General features: G+C 35.7%; 3 protein-coding genes across 4 annotated transcripts; 2 read left to right on the top strand and 1 right to left on the bottom strand.

Moving 5' to 3' along the window:
* The first annotated feature begins 51 nt into the window (after positions 1-51).
* LOC144438203 (small ribosomal subunit protein uS17m-like) lies at positions 52-1,842 on the top strand. The gene is made up of 2 exons (XM_078127246.1): positions 52-234; positions 1,225-1,842. Exons 1-2 carry the CDS (start codon positions 115-117, stop codon positions 1,516-1,518), a joined length of 414 nt encoding a protein of 137 aa, XP_077983372.1. The 5' UTR covers positions 52-114; the 3' UTR covers positions 1,519-1,842.
* Positions 1,843-5,612: 3,770 nt separating this feature from the next.
* On the bottom strand, positions 5,613-10,769 carry LOC144438220 (RNA polymerase II subunit A C-terminal domain phosphatase-like). The gene is made up of 6 exons (XM_078127260.1): positions 10,537-10,769; positions 10,258-10,341; positions 9,299-9,389; positions 8,369-8,494; positions 7,781-8,028; positions 5,613-7,341 (listed from the first exon to the last, which is right to left on the bottom strand). The coding sequence occupies exons 1-6, from the start codon at positions 10,767-10,769 to the stop codon at positions 5,613-5,615; spliced, it is 2,511 nt and encodes an 836-aa protein (XP_077983386.1).
* A 217-nt stretch (positions 10,770-10,986) lies between these two features.
* LOC144437801 (centromere protein L-like) lies at positions 10,987-21,964 on the top strand. 2 transcript variants are annotated; one of them, XM_078126824.1, is made up of 11 exons: positions 10,987-11,111; positions 11,992-12,160; positions 13,591-13,656; positions 14,728-14,840; positions 15,625-15,715; positions 16,314-16,513; positions 17,289-17,376; positions 18,070-18,205; positions 18,769-18,871; positions 20,323-20,385; positions 21,148-21,964. In XM_078126824.1, the coding sequence occupies exons 2-11, from the start codon at positions 12,001-12,003 to the stop codon at positions 21,223-21,225; spliced, it is 1,098 nt and encodes a 365-aa protein (XP_077982950.1). In that variant the 5' UTR covers positions 10,987-11,111; positions 11,992-12,000; the 3' UTR covers positions 21,226-21,964. The 2 variants fall into 2 exon arrangements, with proteins under 2 accessions (XP_077982950.1, XP_077982951.1); XM_078126825.1 differs by having other exon boundaries at positions 11,005-11,111; positions 11,995-12,160.
* Positions 21,965-22,223: the final 259 nt, after the last annotated feature.

Below are 22,223 nucleotides of genomic sequence, written 5' to 3'. Positions count from 1 at the left end.
TTGGTGTGTATTGCGCACGCGTAATGAACTTTCACCTTTGAAGCACATGAGCTTGCTGCTTGGATGTGATTGCAGTGCAGTGGGATTCGTGAATTTACTGCGTTTCACTCGATCATGGCCCGTCAGGTTCCACAAGCTGTACGGCTTCTTTTAGGACAAGTATTCGGGAAGACAGCAAAGCAAACAGCAAATGTCAGAGTTTCACATTTGGAACTGGATGAATTTGTTTTGAGGGTATGTTTTCGATCATTTCAGCCATGTGTGCTTTAACTTAGTTGGAGACTGTAGTTTGGTGAATCAGATCATTTCAAATTTCAATGCTATTTACCACAGGCACTTATTTACTATACAAATTACAATATAAAAAAATCATACAGATTGATTCGAGTTCCTGTGCTATTTACAATATCACCACCTACAAATGTATAGGCTTACATATGTACTATGGGGGCAGTATGGGATGATACATTTAAATAATATTACCAGTGGAATGTATCGAGTTTTACCAATATTACGTTTACCAAGGTGTATTAAGTAATGGTTGTTCTTGAATTTAATGACGTTCCAATCATCAAGCAAGTATAAGTAGCTATTAATACTGCATTTACAACCAATTTGTTTTTGTATGTATGTATGTATGTATGTATGTATGTATGTATGTATGTATGTATGTATGTATGTATGTATGTATGTATGTATGTATGTATGTATGTATGTATGTATGTATGTATGTATGTATGTATGTATGTATGTATGTATGTATGTATGTAAGGATGTATGTATGTATGTATGTATGTATGTATGTATGTATGTATGTATGTATGTATGTATGTATGTATGTATGTATGTATGTAAGGATGTATGTATGTATGTATGTATGTATGTATGTATGTATGTATGTATGTATGTATGTATGTATGTATGTATGTATGTACGTACGTACGTACGTACATACGTACGTACGTCTATGTGAATGTATGTACATACATACCTATGAACCTATCTATACATCTATCTTTTAAACCCAAATCCCCGAAAATTCAGAGTTTCACCTAATTACTTTGTGATATCTATACTCTATACTAGTATGTAGTTACAATTTCTGTCATCAGATTCATGCATGAGAAATCCATCACTTCCCTCTCACCTTCCTCATTTAGGCATGGAACTGGTCATGGTAGTTATTTAGTGTGTTGATAGATAACACATCTCATTCTTTCACAGTATTACAAGACTCCAAAAGAACTTCTTGTCCATGATCCTAAAGAAGAAACAGAATCTGGAGATATTGTACTGATCAAAGAATTGCCGGTCCCAAGAGCTCATGAAGTTAATCATATCCTTGAAAATATAGTGTACAAAATTGGCCGTACAATAGATCCAGTGACTGGAAGGAGGTGTACCCATTTCTCCTACCTAGATGAAGAACAAGTTAATGCCAGTGAAGAACAACTTGAACAGGATGTCAATTTGCATGAACAAAAGGGAAACACGATAAATGAAGGAACACCTGTTTGATTTGAGTTTCTGTTTGTAGTTGTGAACTCTGAAATGTCCATTGATGTTAACTGATATCATTAGTTCACCGCTAATGTTCCGAGTATTGCCATCAAATACAACTATGTGGACAATGAAGAAAGGAGTGGGAAAAAGTAACAATTCTAGTTTGTTGACATTCTAGATGTACACTCAGATGTTATTGAATATCATGCTAGCATCAGATTCACATTGTACTAATCTGTACAAACTAGACAAAGGTGTTGTGTTTCAGTAAATTTCTATTTTGTGTGTACAGATAGTGAATAGCTAATCCACACAATAAAATATTTTGCATTATTTTGATTTTAGACAGTAAGACTGTGTCATATTATTTGTATGTTTTGAAAGCTGTGATAAGTGTATGATCCAAGAGGTATCCTTCCCCTATTATTAGATCATATGGTGTTTTGAAATTCAGAGCTGTCAAGTTACATGTAAGACCATAAAAACCACTGTTCTTGTACCAATTTGTATCATATGAGAAACATTACCTGCAAATGTATAGTTGATTTGTTGTGCCTGCCTGAAAATTTAAGCTGTGAAACATGATTTCCAATGCATTGCTGGTCTTCCACCTACTGTGAGATAGAACAGCACAGACACTAATTTTGGTAAATGTAGGGTTTTTGTGGATTTCTGTGACTGAAAACTTGAGCTGTAACTAACAAAGTGTACTATTGGTATGAATACAATAGTGAAAAATTCAAAGCTGTATTATTTAGAGGAAAAATGCCAGCAAAACTGCAAAGTTATCATACTTTGGTTGTTACATTGATATTTGAATCCAGTAGTCTTGAATTGCAGTTATCTTATCAGTGGAGCTATAAGGATTATCAGACACTATTCCTTTTTTTGAGGACCAACTTTTTCTATAGCTCGCCCTCCCAAACTATTTTTCATACTAAAATGTGATGCTAGTCTGGCATTGGCATTGAAGTGTGATGTGCAGAAAGTGGAAATTGTTGCAGTGTAAAGTTGGGGAGTTTATTTCATCAATACTATTTCACAAACACTGAACTGGAAACATACCATAGATATGACATATAATGCTATATTTTCATTGTTTGACTTGTATCAAAATGTATATCCCTGCTGTCAGAGGACACATACACACTGTCTTTTTACTGCACCCAGTGTATTAGTGTTGTACTTTCACTTTGAGAAATGTGAGCCGGATACTTTTTTTAGGACTAACAGATTACTGGCTTTATGATGAAGTTGCTAGTATTACCGATTTCAGCCACTGGACTTGACTGGAGAACTTATTTATATCATTTGTTCATCTCTTGACAATTGACCTGTAATGGGTGTTTGTATTGACAATTTCTTCAACAGTGCTGGCAAGTCTAGTCTATATCTTATCAATTTACACAGCATTGCCATATTTGTTTTGTGTGTACCAAATGTGATAAAATATATCATTTTTTCGGAACTGATGTATTGTAGACAGATAAGGGACGATCACAAAATGACAATGTCACACAAGCTAAACAAACATCATTCGTTTAGGTCAAAACCCCCTCCCCTCCACTGAAACGAATGTTCACAAATGCGACATCTAACATTCATGTATGATGTAAACTATGATGAAAACTGTATCGGTCACACCACTAGAAGTGATGTAATATAAAAACATGATTGTAAACCCATTAAAATACTACCAGAAACCCAGCATCATATCTCACATTATAATTTTTATCACCTTGTCAACCTCTCAGTAGTAAATACAAAAGCTGTTATCATTGAAAGAGTGGAAGTTTTCTGTCAAAATTTGGTTAGGCATGCGAAAATGAAATTCAGCAATCACATTGACCCCAGGACCCCCCCCCCCCCATAATAAACGATGTTCGCTTATTGAGCCTGTGTGACATTGTGCGATCATCCCTAAGCAACAGATTTGTTGCATTAACCTCTATCATAGAAATGTACACATGCCTTCCACTGACAAACCATTCAGCATACAAATGTACACATGCCTTCCACTGACAAACCATTCAGCATACAAATGTACACATGCCTTCCACTGACAAACCATCATTAGCCCATCATAGAAATGTACACATTCCTTCCACTGACAAACTATTGTCAAGATAGAAGCAAATGCAAAATTCTACAACAGCTGTATTTGTAAACAAGAATAAACAATTGCACACAGATGATGATTTATACAAGCTACATGTATTTAATAACATGCTACTGAAATACCATAGAAATACTGTATACCTTACTTCTAAATTTATCAAAAAAAACAAATATACAGACAGGGTGAACTGTGAAAGGGGCGAGATAATAACTCTACAATTACAACTTTATTGGAATGTACATGTCATGATTTCTTCAGTGCAATTGCACAAAATTACACAAATTAATACTGTACACATTTGTGATACCATTTCAATTGTCACATAATGAATTTATAAATTCTGTGACGATTTACTGGGTTATAAAATTTGTTCTGGAGCAATATCCTGAATATCAAAATGTTAAAACAAAAACAACTTTATCATACAGGCTACAGAAAATGAACAAAAATAATAAATGTAATACATAAATTTTCATCCAGTACTTGGGTGATCCTCAAGAAAGGAACAGTTATCTTGAAGGAGAACTGGCAGGACAGTTTACATGCAAGATGGAGAATTGGTAGGGCAGTTTAAGATGGAGAACTGGTAGGACAGTTTAAGATGGAGAACTGGTAGGACAGTTTAAGATGGAGAATTGGTAGGACAGTTTAAGATGGAGAACTGGTAGGACAGTTTAAGATGGAGAACTGGTAGGACAGTTTAAGATGGAGAATTGGTAGGACAGTTTAAGATGGAGAACTGGTAGGACAGTTTAAGATGGAGAATTGGTAGGACAGTTTAAGATGGAGAACTGGTAGGACAGTTTCAGATGGAGAATTGGTAGGACAGTTTAAGATGGAGAACTGGTAGGAAAGTTTAAGATGGAGAACTGGTAGGACAGTTTAAGATGGAGAATTGGTAGGACAGTTTAAGATGGAGAATTGGTAGGACAGTTTAAGATGGAGAACTGGTAGGACAGTTTAAGATGGAGAATTGGTAGGACAGTTTAAGATGGAGAACTGGTAGGACAGTTTAAGATGGAGAACTGGTAGGACAGTTTAAGATGGAGAATTGGTAGGACAGTTTAAGATGGAGAACTGGTAGGACAGTTTAAGATGGAGAATTGCTAGGACAGTTTAAGATGGAGAATTGGTAGGACAGTTTCAGATGGAGAACTGGTAGGACAGTTTAAGATGGATAATTGGTAGGACAGTTTAAGATGGAGAACTGGTAGGACAGTTTCAGATGGAGAATTGGTAGGACAGTTTAAGATGGAGAACTGGTAGGAAAGTTTAAGATGGAGAACTGGTAGGACAGTTTAAGATGGAGAATTGGTAGGACAGTTTAAGATGGAGAATTGGTAGGACAGTTTAAGATGGAGAACTGGTAGGACAGTTTAAGATGGAGAATTGGTAGGACAGTTTAAGATGGAGAACTGGTAGGACAGTTTAAGATGGAGAACTGGTAGGACAGTTTAAGATGGAGAATTGGTAGGACAGTTTAAGATGGAGAACTGGTAGGACAGTTTAAGATGGAGAATTGGTAGGACAGTTTAAGATGGAGAATTGGTAGGACAGTTTCAGATGGAGAATTGGTAGGACAGTTTAAGATGGAGAACTGGTAGGACAGTTTAAGATGGAGAACTGGCAAGACAGTTAAAAGTCGGTGCAGTGTGAAAGTACAGAGTGACTCACTACATGCATAATACATAGATTGACAACATAACAGTGTGGGATGGTATTCTTATATCGGTCTGTCTAGTCCACCAGTGTCTTGAATAAAACTGCATCTTATATGCACTCATACTAGCTAAACTAGAACATATGCAACATTACATGCAACTGAAAATAACAAAACATGTTAAGTCTCAAATAAATACATGTATGTACTCCTGACACAAGGCAGTACTAATCCATGAAAACTAAAGATATATGTATACACTATTCTTCATTATTTTATCTATTTTATCACAAAATAAACTTGTAGGGAGGAATGGCCAAAGTTTGTATTCTACAACTTTTTACTGTAAGTAAGGAGATCGTCGATGGCTGCTGCCATTTTGTCCTCATCACTACTTAAGTCTTCTTCACTTAAACCAGCACTTGAGCTACTGTCTCTCTGTTCTCTCCTCACTTTCATATCTCTGAGACCTTCTTCCTCATCATCATCTGTAGGGCGTCGTTTCCTCTTCTTCCATCCTCTTGGATTTTCTCCTGTTAGACTATCATCACTTGATGAAGATGGCAGTTTTGTTGTACTTCCTAATGTCTCGGAACTACTGCTTGGTGTTGAATCGGACTCACGTTCTTTTTCACTGTCACTATCTCCAAAGATATCTTCAACTTCTTTGTCCATGTCTTCCAGTTCTTCTGTTGAGAAACTGTAGAGAGGATTCACTGTCTCAGAAATGCTTGGTTGTCTGGCATACATCCTCTGAAACATATCCTTGTCTTGAGAATTATCCTCTTGGGTGCGCTTTGCCTGAGATCCTTGATGTTTTCCCTTTGTATGGCTACCTGGAATGCTGGGAAGATTTGCATCTTTCCTGATTCTTTTCCCTGTGACTGGATCATAAACTGGAAGAGATGGAGGCTCTGGAGGCAGAGGTTTCTCAGTTGTGGCATCTGATGTTCGTATCGCAGGACTTGCACTCCGACTACTTGATGAGCTAGTGCTTTTGGAGATGTGAAGTTTGAACAGTCTCTCATCTACACGTTCCAATCTTTCATGGCAACACCATAGCCAGTCTGGTGTGATGATGTGTGCTCCCTTTGACAAGTGTGCCTGAGTGACCTTGGCTGTTCCTGCTTTGGCAGCTACGACATGTGTTGTGGCATTGGCTATGTTTTTCTTGTCCTTAGATCTGGCAACAAAGGTGGTCTGGACATTCGCTCCAAGGGCTTGAGCAACTTTCCAGGCTCTACTTTTCTCTGGTGGCATATTTGTTGGGAAAACCCCGCTGAAGAGGATATTTGTTCCACGTAACACTTTCTTCTTCATAGTGTCTACTATGACCTTCAAATCAGGCAAATCCACTTGGTCTGAGTCTTTTTGTTTTGCCTTTATGTGGTCATACATTTTGTAGAACTTCTGGTGAATACGCGCTAAGATGTCTTCTAAGTAATATAAGTAATCATCATCATCTTTGTACTCAATTAACTTCTCCTCTTCTTTTTCTGTTTCTTTACCAGAGTTCTCTTTTTTATCTTTGTTAGCAGTAACACCATTCTTATGTGTCTGCGCTGAGTTCTTAGGGTCACTTGAATTGTCTGTCACAGTTTCACTGTTTGGCTTTGCAACATCGGTAACTGTTTCATCTTTTCCCTTTCTATCATCATCATGATCTCTTTCTCCCTTTCCTGTATCCCCATTCTTAGAATCCATGTCTTTACCTTGAGATTGTGTATTCTTTGATTCATTATTATCCTCTACAGAGGTTTTGTCAGCACTGACGGCTTCTGACTCGTCCCCACCTTTACTGCCATTATTAGTATCTGTTGACTGGTCACTACTCTCCATAGCAGTAACTGAGGTCTTCACATTATTATTGTCCGAGATGTCATTATCAGTGTCTGTTTGTTCACCATATTTTTTAGGCAAACCTGGTGGAGAGTTAATATCTCCTGTTCCTTCAAAGTAATGGTATGGTTTAACATGAATCATGTTGGGAGCATAGTTCCACACATCTTCTCTGTCATCTATGATACAAACCATATTGTCACCACAGGGGAAGATAGATCTGTGAATAAAGCAGTTTGGTATACAATTTATTTATTATATCTTATTTTGTTTTGTGTGTACATAGTCATAGCTTAGTGCACAATGCTTTCTTTCAAATGAACGCTATTGGAAAATGTATTACTGTAACACTTGTATCATAACCATCATAGATTTAAATGCTACAAGAATTGTGTGGTTAAAATGGTTGACCAATTAGGCAATGTAACCCCCCCCCCCCCCATCACCACCACCACCACCACCACCACCAAATAATTAACTTTACAGAAAGATTGGCAAGTAAACATGAGAAGTAGATTTAGCTTTACAAGTTCATGTTAAGTAGTGTGATAAATCTGTAGTGCCAGCACCCCAAGGCAATGGTAGCACAGAGACTACCAAACATATCATTTTATGACTTCAAATTAACTTTTAAAAAATAATTTAAGAAAGCATCTCACTTAAGATTTGCGGTCTTTGAGTTTGAATCAAAACATTCATCTCTGGAGACTATCCTGTATGAGAACAACTTTCTTTCTGGGTCAATACACTCTGCTATTGTATGAGCATACAAACGAGCACCAAATGTAAAGATGTGTAATTCATAAAGTTTGGCTATCTTCTCCAGGAACTCTTTACATTTGGGTCTGAGTCTGGTGTGAAACCATGGATACTGTGGACCTGCCCATAACTGGAAGTGATGTACATCCTAAAGACAGAGTACAAACATTAATCAGTTGTGAGCTTCAATTATATAACCAATCAATTGATGTCTCAAAACTGTTGCTAACTAAAAGAAGGTGATCTATCAGAGTTATAGATTTGTTACCCTGTAAATCACTCGTAAAACACTTGTAAACTCTTTTCTACTGTTTTAGTAATTTGACAAAAATTTGCTGATCTAATGCTGAACAGGGCAATCACCACTGGCATATTCAGAAACCTGTAGAATTGAATCTTGTGTAGACTATTACAGTTTCTAATATTTGTGTGGTTTGACAGTCTTTTCATGTGGGATATATTGATTAAATAATTCCAGTATACAATACCTTCATATTTTGTGGTACATTATCCATAGTGGTATGGATGATAGTTTGGTCCAAGTCAACAATACACACCAATTTCCTATTCTTCAGTAATCTCTGTTCATCTGCTTTGGCAAGTTTGACAGCTTCCTGCAAAGAATCAATGAAAAGAGAAATCAAATCAACTAAAATCATTGAGACCCCAAACCCATGTTCTGTTTATCACACTGAGACTCCAACTCCCATGTACAATCTTCCGAGACCCCAACTCCCATATTCTGTGTATTACATTGAGACCCCAACTTCCATGTTGTGTATTACATTGAGATACCAACTACCATGTACAATCCTCTGTTTATTACTTTGTATTGTAACATGTATTCTTTCACTGACTGATTTCAATGTCTGAGGCTTGATGACTACTTCAACTGTAGCTAGTTGGAGGCATTCAGAATGTGGTAGCGTCATACAGTGCAATGCCCATTAGATAACAAAAGTAAATTGATCTAAAATGAACATTTCATTTTATAAACAGGGGAAATCAGTAATGACAAAAAAAAAGACTTAGAGCCAATGCAAGGCAGATCAAAACAGTCATTGTTGTTATCAAGATATCAACATTAATGTTATTCTTACATGGTAACATATCAACATTGTTGTTACAGTTACATGACAGCATATCAACATTATTGGTATGGTTACATGACAGCATATCAACATTGTTGGTATGGTTACATGTACATATCAACATTGTTGTTACAGTTACATGACAGCATATCAACATTGTTGGTATGGTTACATGGCAACATATCAACATTATTGGTATGGTTACATGACAACATATCAACATTGTCGGTATGGTTACATGACAGCATATCAACATTGTCAGTATGGTTACATGTACATGACAACATATCAACACTGTATGGTTACATGACAGCTGTTGTAACATACCTCATGACTGACTTGTAATTCAGGTATATTGTGAATCATAGAAACTGATGCAGATGTGGCTTCAATTCGTTCACCAGGTTGTCCTTCAATTCTGAAATCAATCAAACAAAGAAGGCAATGGTGATTGTATACTGAACACACACATGAAAAGTGGGGGTGGGGTGACAAGTCAAAACTTATGCAAATGTTATTTACTGCTATAATGAACACAAACACAATATGAAGTGAAGGATGGGAATGAATTGACACTCCAGATAATGGTCGAGTGATCGCATTTCAACATTGACAATAGATAAATGAGTTTCTAGGGTATGATGAAGGCATGACAAACACTGAACAGCAACAATGTAAGTGCGCTCACAATCAAATCTGGTTGGCTTTATTAAATGCATACTAGCATATGGCATACAATGTACTTATCAGAGAAATAAAGTTACAAGTATTGCTGCCTAGATGTTTACATCAATTCACTGTAAACGGTGTCACAGAATCAAATCTATCTGAATAAATCCTGAATGTATAAAATGCACTGAGACAAAGTGTACTTCACCATTCTCATGATTGAGACAAGCAGTATTACAACAAGCTGGGATAAAGAGAATGAACATGTCACCTTACAGGTATCACATCCAGCAAGTGCAAGAAGTCATCAGGCAAAGAAAATGAAGATCCCATACAGTTGAAGATCCTGTATAGTATGGTAATATGTGTTTTTCATATTCATCTCATAAAGAATCCACAAAAACGCACTCATGTTTTTTCTTCTGACTTTGATGTGTTAGAATCGATGACTGTTTTCGAACAGATTTATAAAGAAACCAGTCAACTTTTATGACCTACATACATACATATCTAGACATGATTCTGTTGGCATATTATCAATAACATTATGTAATGTTACACATGCTAATCAGATGAACTTGTAACCAATGAAAACAAGGCATATAAATGTCACTTACGCTCTAAGATCTGCTCCACACTCGGCGCACATGTCTTTCATAACAGTTGGATGTGTACAACCTTCAAATCGCAATAAACAGGACCTGGAAAAATTGTTTGTAAACAGTCATTATATCGCACAAAGGTCAGGGGTCACGACCTACATATTGACACACTTTTCGATGAGATTTACAAAAGATTTGCCAAGTATTGCATCCTTCGGAATGCAAGATACACGTTTACATCGCCCAAATGGAAGCTTTTACGAGTAAAATTGGGTTATTTGTTTGAAAACCTACCCAGGGGTTGCCACTTGACCTTCTCTGACGACAAGCTCACTGACTGTTCCCGCCTCATTTGACTTCAATTTCAACTTCTCCTCGGGCTTGTTGTCACCATTTTCGGGATTCATGGGTTTGTAAAGGGCAAGAATAGTCCCTTGGTTGATAGGTGATCCAGGTTTGACCTTCCATTTCGTGATACGACAGGAATTTGTTCCTGGTAAAGATACGGTTTTCAAGGGCGTCGCCATCTTGAAAATCTCGCTGCTCTTTCATACGTCCGAAAAAAATAGTAGCATTATCACAAATATCAAAAGTAAATATCTTATGTATCAAAATAAAATACGAAATCTTATTATATTATAATTTTACCTATAACAAAATATGCAAAGTTAGTATAAATAAGTTATGTGTCACAAAAGTAAGTGTGTTGTAAATTATCGGCGCGTACGAGGATGACAGTCGAACTGCACACTGGGATTGGAGGGCGCTCTTTTCAAAAACGAAAATGTTTTAAATCGTTTACGGGATTTGTTGTTATCGGAAGAAAAATATGTCGTGACATCCACTTATCTGCGGCTTTTTAGTGGAAGGTAAGTTTCGTTGTTATTACCAAATATTCAACCTCGATAAATACGATTTTGCTCAGTGTAACAGTTTTGACATGCCTGCCTATGATTTTACGAATTTTGACTCACTCCGAGTGCTACACAGTACACTGTACACAGTGTGAGTGTTACTACTTACTAGTCCATGTCCTGAGTAAGTCATAAAAACAACTCAGTAACAGTAATGTCAGTATGCATGCGATGTTATCACAATCTATTCAGCATTCTCCTTAAAATTTCTAAATAGTAAAATCAATTTTGAGTGAGTCACCTGGAGTTACAAACTGTATGTACAGTTTGTAACAGTGACAGTAACAGACTAACACCCGTCCATTTACAAAATTGTTATGAGGCTCTGCTTTGAAGATGTCTTGTCTACAGTAGCCATTCTTGACGTTATTATATATGTACGGTCGAAAATATCACTTGAAAACCATATATACATTGCCATAAGTCTTCAGGATATAAATGTACAACAAAAAATTTGACTCACCACATGAAATACCCCATCGAAAATTTAACACCTCCTTCAAGATGAACATACCAACGGTGAACCTTACCACAAATTCTTAATTACAACATCATCAACTCAAGCAAGGACTGTTACTAATTCATTGGACCCACAGAGTATCCCAACATGGAACTCATTGCCATGCAGTGAGTATACAAATATTGAAATTAGTACCAGACATGGGTGCTTTTTAGTCATTATTTAATGTCAAATAGCCAAATTCGAATGCTGTAATGCATGATGGACTGTAATGACTACTTGAATAGCCATGTAACATGTTTTCTACATGTAACATGTAATAGAAAACAAGACAAGTCAAATCTATGATTATGTTTATTTAATCTTTTTTTAAAGCAGTCCGATATGGCCTCAGCTAGGTCACCTATCACTGTATCCCAAGTCACTCCTCAAACAACAGCAAATGTGCATTATCTGGGCCAACAGCAAGTAAATCGGTCAACACCTTGGCTTGGAAGACGTCACACACCGTACACAAAAACACCTAGATCAAGAAGACTAACATGTAAGTATCCAAGATTGTTATTGATAATTTAAAGAGTGGTTCATTGTTACTATTCATACAAATTACAAGCTTATTTTCTTCTATGTTTATTACTGAAATTCAGTTGTCTTTGGATATCAATGCTTACATCACTACTAAACTCAAATATGGAAAAGTATTCATGAATCAGACTATTGTATGTACGTACGTACGTACGTACGTACAATAGTCTGACTCATGAATACTTTTCCATATTTGAGTTTAGTCGTACGTACGTACGTACGTACGTACGTACGTACGTATGTACGTGTGTGTGTGTCTAATGGTGCTACATTGTAAGCTGTTTACTATTGTATTTCCTGTGTACATGTACTTTGATGTCATAATAACTATCTAAATTTCAGTTCATAAACAGGAAGATAATACTTTTTTATTCTGGCCCATAAACATTCAAGTGAAAACAATCTTGTACTGCAGGGTCTTCTCATTACATGTACCAATCTTGTTACATCTAGGTGCAAAATTTGGAGGCCCTAAAAGTGGGTTTTATTCATAATTCTGTTTATAAATGAAAACTTAGCACAGAGATGGTATCTTGAATGTTCTGATTCTTATAAACATGACACTCTTATCATGTAGCAAGTGATCATCAAGGTAAAGATACGAAAAGAGTTTTTCAAGATAGCTTGTATATTTTTATCATATACTGTACATTGTAACAATGCCAGTGCAATTCAATGGAGATTGCATACAACACCCCCAGGCAATAATTTCCTGTATCACGCCCGGCACACTTTGTCCAAATTTGGCAAGTGCAACGCTTATCGATATCTGTTCGCTCAATGATTTGTCTTTGTTAATTTCTTTACTATTTTTCCATTTTTCCAAATTAAATATTTAAACTGGCAATTTAGGTGATTATGTGATTCAAGTGATATTTCCATGCCACTACGTACGTAGGGTATATGATAAAACCTTTATAACCCAGATGTGGGTTTTGTGGACCTCGGTAGTATGGCTTATAGGCAGGCCCTCCTAAAGTTGGACCCTTCCACCTTACATAAGTTACAACCTTGGTCCATAAGGTGATGTTTCCTTGTCACTACACAGGGTATATAATAACCTTGACTACCTCAGTAGTACTAGTATGGCTTACATGCCCTCCTAAAGTTGGGCCCTTCTGTCGTACAAGCTTGGTTCACAAACCCATATCTGGGCTTTACAGATTAATATCACCACCACTTTAGTCATTTTGGATTCATCAGCAAATGAAATAAATGCAATAATCTGCCTAGGAAAATATTATTCCAGGACTTGTAACTGGTATCTCCCACGTGATATACATGTGCAATGTGATATGTTCTGATAGCAAAAAAAAAGAAGGACATCTACATTATTTACCCAATAGTGGTTGTAAATTATACCTGTCTAATTCATTATTTGACTTTCAGGTAAAACAACAAGGAGAATTCCTAGGACAGCTGCAAAGTCAGAAACTGCTCCATCTAGAATAAAGGGTAAGTATATGTATAGTGGTTATCTAATGAAAGATTGAAATGTCCTACACACAAGTTATCTTCGTACAAATATTAAATATTCCTTTTTGTTACATTATATACTCCCATTTTTTATAGAGTGCATTTTATTACAATGCAGTATTGAATAACTTAAATTTGTTTGTCTGTTGTTCATTTAGTTCACATTGAAGTATTCCATGTTGCATATTTATGGTTGCTCAGTTTATTGCTGAATTGAGTAATGAGAATTACATCTCTGATATTGAATGAACAAGAATAGTTAATTCCAGGGTTAGCTAATAATTTACTTCAAGTGATTGATCAGTGCATGTCAATCTGATGTAGGAATATGGCCTGGTTGCTTTATTTACCTTTATTGCACCTCAATATTCTTACACAAGCTGACATTGCTCAGAATCTGATCATGTGACCTTCTTTGAATAGACTATTGTCCATGCATGCAGACTTTTGACCAGTGTGTATCTATTCTGCACATCAAAACAATGATGTTTTCTAGTGTTGCACACTTGAGATGACAAAACCATTACAGTGAGACACACAAGATTATTTTTTGCAGAAGTCAAATAAATACAATTGCAAATAAGTTGCAGAGTCACTCCAGCTCCTATAAATAATGTAATGTCCACATTCAATAGTTATCTACAAGTCAATTTGAAAATACACCATGAAAGGGAAACATTTCTATCGATTACGAATGATGATGAATGATAAGTAGACATGTGAATGAGTGGATGGTGTAATAAAATTAATAACACATGTGCTCAGGCAATATCACAGTTTCATGCCTGCCCTCAGGCTAGCACTCTTTACCCAAATTTTGATGATGCCCTCACCTTCAGTTTGGGCATCATCAGAATTTTTGGAAAGAGTGCCAACCCTTGTGTAGGCACTAAATTGTGATATTACCCTCACTGGTATGTGTTATTATGTAAGTAATTCTTTGTATAATATCAATTGTTTTCATTGTTTTATTCTGAGAGTGAATATCTTCGCAACCTTTGTACACTTTCACATACATGTTACAAATTTTTCTTTTCCAATTTTGTTCAGAACTTGTAGGGAAGACATGGAGGGTATATAGCATGACCCCATTACATTGTTTTTCCTATGATAAATCTTACCTGAAGAAGTACTCCAGACAGTTATCAGCATACTTGGAAGCTGTAAGTACTATTCATTTTTACCATCTATTTCCTTGCACAAACCATAAAACAAGTTATTTTGAAAGTATAGGTAAATATTTCAACTGATGTTTTCAGAAAAGTAACTCCAAAGTTAGTCATTGAAATAGAAGTATGTGTGGTCATGTGATCTTCAGCTGTCATTGTTTGCTGTCTCAGGACTATACAAAATGATGACATGTATTAACACTAGAATGATGTGTTCATTTAGGAAATCATGTCCATGTGTACAAGTGATTACTTACCCCAGTACACACACATACTACTGGCATTTGCAATACAGTGCAATACCTAAAACATTGCATACCTGCATGCAAATAAGTGCCCGGGCATTCATTGCACACAAAATTGTGTGATTATTTTTGGAAATTGTTGTTTCAGATAAAAAATAACAACCCCATGCCACCTGAGTACTATTGTGGGTACTCAAGGGTATTTGCACTTGTGCTAGCAGCTGTACTTTCACTAGTGTATACCCACAGATCACAATAAGCACACATGCAAATATCCCAAGTACACCAGACTGGCACTCATGTGGCACTTGTAGGGTTCTATCATAGTATTTCCTTTCCCTCCATTGGAACATTATGAATCTGTAGCCATTGATGTACTCTGGGAATTATTATTACTTATTTATACCAAAATGGTCAAAGTGATTGTGACTCATTTTACCTCAAGATTTCAAACTTTTTCTAGTTCTAATTGGTCAGAATGTGACATGTCATTTTGTCACATAGTTACTAAATGAATTATTGTCCATCTTTAGGAAAGTCACAACGGTATAGCAGTTGATATGCAGGGAGATTTTGGAGAAAAGGCTACCTTTCATTTGATGCATGGTGTAGCTTTAACTGAAGGTAATGCTAAATGTTCAATATCTTATGCAAGCAATTTACTCACATACATATTTTGATGCAGATTGTGCCATAATAATAGTTTACTTCACACAAACATAAGACAAGTTATACTTGTATTGGCCTGCAGAAACAACCATAAGATAATTGTGCTTGTAGTTGTTACTTATCGTGCTAGATGTAAAATGTATCATTTATAACATTTTGTTTACACTTCTGAAATTTGTGGTGTTCAAAAATGTGTATAACATAACATCTTCTACAGTGTTTTTGTTATGTATATGGGCAAAGCCGTAAAATATACTGATTCCCAAGTGTTTTAATGAGTTTCCCCTCCAAAATTATGGTACAATGTATTGATATTTACAAGTTTAGAAGACCCTCTCCCCCACACACACACTACCACCAACACCATCACCACCTCTTTTGCTGTGGTTTCTAAACCTTCGCAAAACACTTTATTTATGTAAAATTATTGAATAATATACAGGTATGCATTCAGTGCATTATGTGATCAACTCTGTATGGATTGCATAGAAATTCTATTAGTAGTTGCCAAAATACAATGCTACAAGACTTTGATTCTCTTTTGATTGTCTAGATGATGCTGAGGCTGTAGAAATTATTGTTAAGAGCAAACCCCAGAATGGAAACAGAGAAGGAAGAGTAGTCTTTACTGGTGTTCTGAGTTCAGTGGAAAGTGACGTAGGAAAGACCAGCAAAGCTAACTTTGTTTTCTTACCAGTCTTACTTGTCAAGGGTACAGTAGCTGTCACTAGACAGGTCATATCATGGTTAAAGGTATGTATCTGATGCCTGAATAAAGTTGTACATAGGATTTAGAATATAGAAGGGAGTTTTTTGGAAGCCATTTTATTCGGGCTACATCATGCATTTTTGGTAATACAGATATATTGACACATTGATAAGTACATGTACTTTATACTGAACCTATTATGATTCATGTATATGTTGTTTTTATATCATTATATTACTTCATTATCATTTTTACCAAAAGTTTAGTTAAAGCAACATTATTATTTCTTTTACTTTTGGCACAATTTTTATACCTAATGCCAGTGGTGTGATGACACGGAGTGTGTAGGGAGGGAATCACAAGAATCATATAGTCATTTGAAATACTTTTAAATACAGGCCACTATATTATTATCATTATGGAAATAAATGACAAAGACCACATGACCAGTACTATACTGAGTCCATGAAAGTTAATTTATAATAGTAGGAAAAGGTTGAAATTATAGCTTGTATGATCTTTGCAAAATTTACAGAATGTTGTTTACGGTTTAGTGTAAATGCTAGACTAAAAAATGTGTTGTTTTTGAAGATCCACATCACAGTCACTTACAACAACTAAATTGTAAGTGACAGCTATGTGGAGTGTCCATTACAAGGTGTCTTTCAGTCTGTGTAAACGTGTGTACAAAATGTTGTGTTTGGTGGAGTTTGTTTGTATATCAAAGACCTATTACTTTGCTTTACTAGCACAAATACTATTCAATTATTTTGAGATTCTACAAAGATTTATTTGTATGAATTGATTTCATGTTGACAGGTACAGTTTGATTGTCAGATCAATGTAATGCATTTCCCTCCCATGGAATTAGCCTGGATGGTATCTATGTGGACTGGATTAACTAATTGTAGGTTTATTTCCATCAATTATGTCTTTCTATATTAATTACAAAAGACTTGGCAATTAACCCAATACACTAAAGTTTGAGTGCACTATAAAAGAAATCCATGTAACTTTAATGTCAGTGTAAAATGATTCAACTTTAAAGTATTCAATTGTTGGGATTTGATTGTTAGCTGAAAATTCCATTTTTTATTGCCCACTGAACACTTCTTGGTCCATTGAGACCTAATATAGGTATTTGTCATCAATATGAATCACTTATCAGTACTGTAGACCAAGATATGTAAATAAAAAATAGTATAATGTAGCACTTACCTAGATATTTGTGCATTTGTAGTGAGCTATGACTTGTAATTCTATAAAGGATACACACAACAATGGAAAAAGATGTGCACTCAAAAAACTTCCATCAAGGGTATTTAGACGTGTATTTGTACTGATATGTAATACAGTTGTTTGACAAAAGCTACAAAGTACTACTGTACCAAAAAATGATACATTCTGAGTGAGTTTCTGAGATTATCTATTGGAACTTTGTTTACAGCTAGGTGCTTTCCACTGTCTGTTAGCTATATTGATTTAAGAGTGTAAATAATGGTACTAATGCTGTTGAAACCAAGTGTTTTTTTAACTATCAATCAATGTTTATTAATGTCTATACTGGTAGTAAATCATGATGAATCTGCTCCTTTGACAGATGGTGACGGTTCAGAGATGACGATAGTAAGATCTCCTCCACTGGAGCTGATGTACACTGTTCCAGAAGAGGTCAAAGGTCTCAATACTATCACCATGACGATCAAAGCAAAAGATGCTAAAATAATCTGGCATAGGTAAGATACATGTACTGCATACATAATGATAGAAATTAGTTTACATGTATGCACATGTCAATCATTTATTAATGGCTGCTTTATTTCATAACCCATTTTCGTCATTGTATATTATATTAATATTTACACCAGTGTGTGTGTGTGTGTGTGTGTGTGTGTGTGTGTGTGTGTAAAATATGTACAAGCATGTATATGTGTGTTTTGATTGTCTTCAAGGTTTGACAGTCTGATTTCAAAATGGCACACATCTATAATTTTCATAAAATAAAATTGTTTTTTAACCCAATTCTGCCTTAATGGGGAACAAAGGTGAAGCTGAATTTATCTTAGCTGTGTTTCTCCAATATGCTTACAGGATCTAGAAAAGTCATTTCACACAGTCTACATCCTATGACAACTCCAAAATACAATTATAAAAACATTAAACCTGGCTTAGAAGAGGGCCGATGTGTGCACTGGGTGAGGTATTCTGGGAATCAAACAAAGTTAGGAGCCTCTTCAGCATTATTGTGGCAATGGTTATCATATTTCAATCTTATCATGTTGATCATTCTTTATTTCAGTGTCCATGACCAAGAATCTGATGATTTCACTGAAGAAGAAATGGAATCTTTTATTCAAGGATTAGAGGCTCATTTTTTTGCCCATTTTAAAATCAATTTAGCTGTAAGTATACATAACACTGTATTTTACTCTATATAGCAGTGTCTTGCTTTACTTAGTTGTGGTGGAGATGGGGAAATCTGTATCTTTGGAATTTATCATGCTATATTTCAGAGGTATACCCAAGATTATAAACTAAGTAATGCTTGGTATGAAATATTTTTACATGTAACTCTACCTCACTACACTCATCGAACTTAATAAACCAACCAGATCTCTCCGCTCAAGTGACAAAGTTTCTCTTAAAACTCCACGAACAAGACTCAGATTCTATGGTGATCGTTCTTGCTCATATGCCGCTGCTACCTTGTGGAATGATCTTCCAAGTCATATTCGTTCAGCATCAAGTACTGAAATTTTCAAATCTAGGCTAAAGACCTACTTTTTTGAGAGAGCATATTTAAGTGACACTCTGTAAAGCGCCAGTGAACATTTTAAATAGATACCAGGCACTATATAAATCTGTTATCATATCATATCATATCTATCACATTGAAAATGTTATGTTACAAGCATTTGAAAAGCTAACAGATTTATTATTATATTAATAAATGGTATGCCAATGTTTGAAGCCCACTTTCTCCCATTAGTGGTATGTTGTCAGTGAAGCCATATTGAATAGATAGGATCACCCGTTTTGTGCTATTTTTCTAGAGCCAGATTGTTTTCTCACCCAAATTCAAATCTTAATAAATCCAATATGGCAATTTTACATTGATCATGTATACTGCACTGGTAGCATGTGATTAGTCATGTATACTGCACTGGTAGCATGTGATTGGCCATGTATACTGCACTGGTAGCGTGTGATTGGCCATGTATACTGCACTGGTAGCATGTGATTGGCCATGTATACTGCACTGGTAGCATGTGATTGGCCATGTATACTGCACTGGTAGCATATGATTAGTCATGTATACTGCACTGGTAGCATGTGATTGGCCATGTATACTGCACTGGTAGCATGTGATTGGCCATGTATACTGCACTGGTAGCATGTGATTGGCTATGTATACTGCACTGGTAGCATGTGATTGGCCATGTATACTGCACTGGTAGCATGTGATTGGCCATGTATACTGCACTGGTAGCATGTGATTGGCCTGTATACTGCACTGGTAGCATGTGATTGGCCATGTATACTGCACTGGTAGCATGTGAATGGCCATGTATACAACACTGGTAGCATGTGATTGGCCATGTATACAACACTGGTAGCATGTGAATGGCCATGTATACTGCACTGGTAGCATGTGATTGGTCATGTATACTGCACTGGTAGCATGAGATTGGTCACTCCCTGCAATTTACTTCTGAGTATTTCTCATGATGACAAACCCAAATGAAATTTGTGTTTGATTCCCAAAAGTCAAATGAAATGTGCATTTGATTGCCAAAAGTCAGCAGAACTCGTGGCCATACAGGTTATAACATTTCTATTGTTTTTATTGTAGGCAATGACTTTGTGCAGAATTGGATGCCCTGCTGCATTCATAGGAATTGAAGGAAGGGTCAAGGTAAATGGCAATAAGAACTTTTACTAGTAAAATTTATCCCTGTATTTGGAACTCTGAAGCTGGTTTTTGACAAATGGGAGCTACCTTTACTTAAAGGATAAGTACATCAAATGTATAGTTTTATATTATTCTACTGTGGTCAGTGTTTTACGAGTGAAAGAACAAATACCGATATTCTTGTAAGTTGCTAGTGCCATAGGGGCTACAAAAATGTGATTTTGAGAAAAAGGTCAAACATGTATTTCCAAGTATTTTTTAAATTCAAATTGAAATCATATGTTCTTCATATTATCTATCTCCATCCAGATCAGATAAGCAACAGTAAACTATTGGAAAATGTCATCAAGGTTTTTGAGAGATATGTCATTTTTAGAAAGCAACAAAAACAAACAAGTTTTATCACTAGGCACATTTGAAGCGGAGTCAACTTTTAATTCAGTTATCGTTCAGAATAATGGTTGACCTTTTGCTGAGATCAGAAATCACATGAACAAAATTAGAATTATTAAAAGTGAAAAATCACCCATAAAAATGGCATTTGTATACAAGTGAAACTTATCCCATATATATTTGAACTCTGAAGCTGATTTTTTGAACTTACAATGATCAATCAGAATAGTTTTATATCAACATAACAAATACAAATTTTAAGGGAAGATTTACCTGTAGGACAGTAAATTGCCAGTCAAACTGTAGACACTACAAGAAGGGGTAGGGTCTATGATTTAACATTAACTTACCATAGTTTATCTTTTCTTGCAGATTTTATCTGACAAACATGTCCATCAAGTGTTACGTCATTTCACAAAGCTTGTGACAGAAGCTAAACCTTCAAAGTGAAGAAGTTACATTATACAGCTGATAGACAGTTTGTTTTGCTGTGGAAGTAAAATACTTACAAATCCATTTACCAACAACTTCACTGCCAGTGTCTCAATAATAAATGTTAATGTAGCAAAAACATATTGTATATAGCTTGGAATAGGTGTATGCGACAATTAAAGCAATGTCAAGCAGCCTTAAGTTAAAACAAAATAAACTGACGCTTTCTTAACTTTAGCTAGGATGTACAGTTTGCTGACATCTTTCTGACCAGTAGTGAATTTTCACACTATTCCCTCTAAAAGAATTCAACATACTTTAATGCATGTAGTGATTTCTCATCATGCTGTTGTCAATAAGAGTGATCAATTCTGAGTATAAAGTGTAAAGTATGTATGCATACATTAAGAAGAATATCATTAAGTCTGCTGAAAGTTGGGTTATATCTACGGGTACTCTTAAGACTTATAAATACAAGTATACAACAAGAGATGTGCAAGAAACCCAACAAATTTTGACCACTTTTGGTCAGAGAGGGCGCTATTGCTGATGCAGACACTTAGAGTAGCATGCATGTGTTTGTAAGTGTACTTTGAATCATGAAATATACTTCTTGTATCAGATTATCTAATGAATTACCCAGCCAGCACATTGGTCATTATGTCTGATCATTATGAATAAAACAGACACAGAATTGTAGTTGAGAAATTTTTTGTAGTATCTCTTCCTACTCCCTGTACAGTTTGACAGTTCAATAAAAGCTGCAAATAAACTTTATTTATCTGTTTCTTCACAATATATATGTCCATTATTTTTCCATTCAAACTTCGGGATTATCCAATTTTTTCACTCGTCAACGTTGTTTGTTGGTCCAAATTTATGGATTACTTCACTTGTAAGGGGGGGGGGGGATCTATGAAGTTATAGACTGAAATACTACAGTACTTGTTAGTCCACAGTCCCTCTATCAAATAAACATACATACATACATACATACATACATACATACATACATA

Source organism: Glandiceps talaboti, chromosome 7 (assembly GCF_964340395.1).
Source record: "Glandiceps talaboti chromosome 7, keGlaTala1.1, whole genome shotgun sequence".
In the NCBI taxonomy this organism is placed as follows: Eukaryota; Metazoa; Hemichordata; class Enteropneusta; family Spengelidae; genus Glandiceps; species Glandiceps talaboti.
The sequence above is the reverse complement of the archived record's forward strand: the minus strand, read 5'-3'. Positions and strand labels throughout refer to the sequence as shown.

Coding starts and splice junctions, on each gene's coding strand:
- LOC144438220 (XM_078127260.1), bottom strand. CDS start 10,769: ATGGCGACGCCCTTGAAAACCGTATCTTTACCAGGAACAAATTCCTGT. Junction 8,029..8,368: donor ATGTACCACAAAATATGAAG/GTATTGTATACT, acceptor CTCTGTCTTTAG/GATGTACATCACTTCCAGTT. Junction 7,342..7,780: donor TCAAAGACCGCAAATCTTAA/GTGAGATGCTTT, acceptor CTTTATTCACAG/ATCTATCTTCCCCTGTGGTG.
- LOC144437801 (XM_078126824.1), top strand. CDS start 12,001: ATGGCCTCAGCTAGGTCACCTATCACTGTATCCCAAGTCACTCCTCAA. Junction 15,716..16,313: donor TGGTGTAGCTTTAACTGAAG/GTAATGCTAAAT, acceptor TTGATTGTCTAG/ATGATGCTGAGGCTGTAGAA. Junction 17,377..18,069: donor GTGGACTGGATTAACTAATT/GTAGGTTTATTT, acceptor CTCCTTTGACAG/ATGGTGACGGTTCAGAGATG.
- LOC144438203 (XM_078127246.1), top strand. CDS start 115: ATGGCCCGTCAGGTTCCACAAGCTGTACGGCTTCTTTTAGGACAAGTA. Junction 235..1,224: donor TGGATGAATTTGTTTTGAGG/GTATGTTTTCGA, acceptor ATTCTTTCACAG/TATTACAAGACTCCAAAAGA.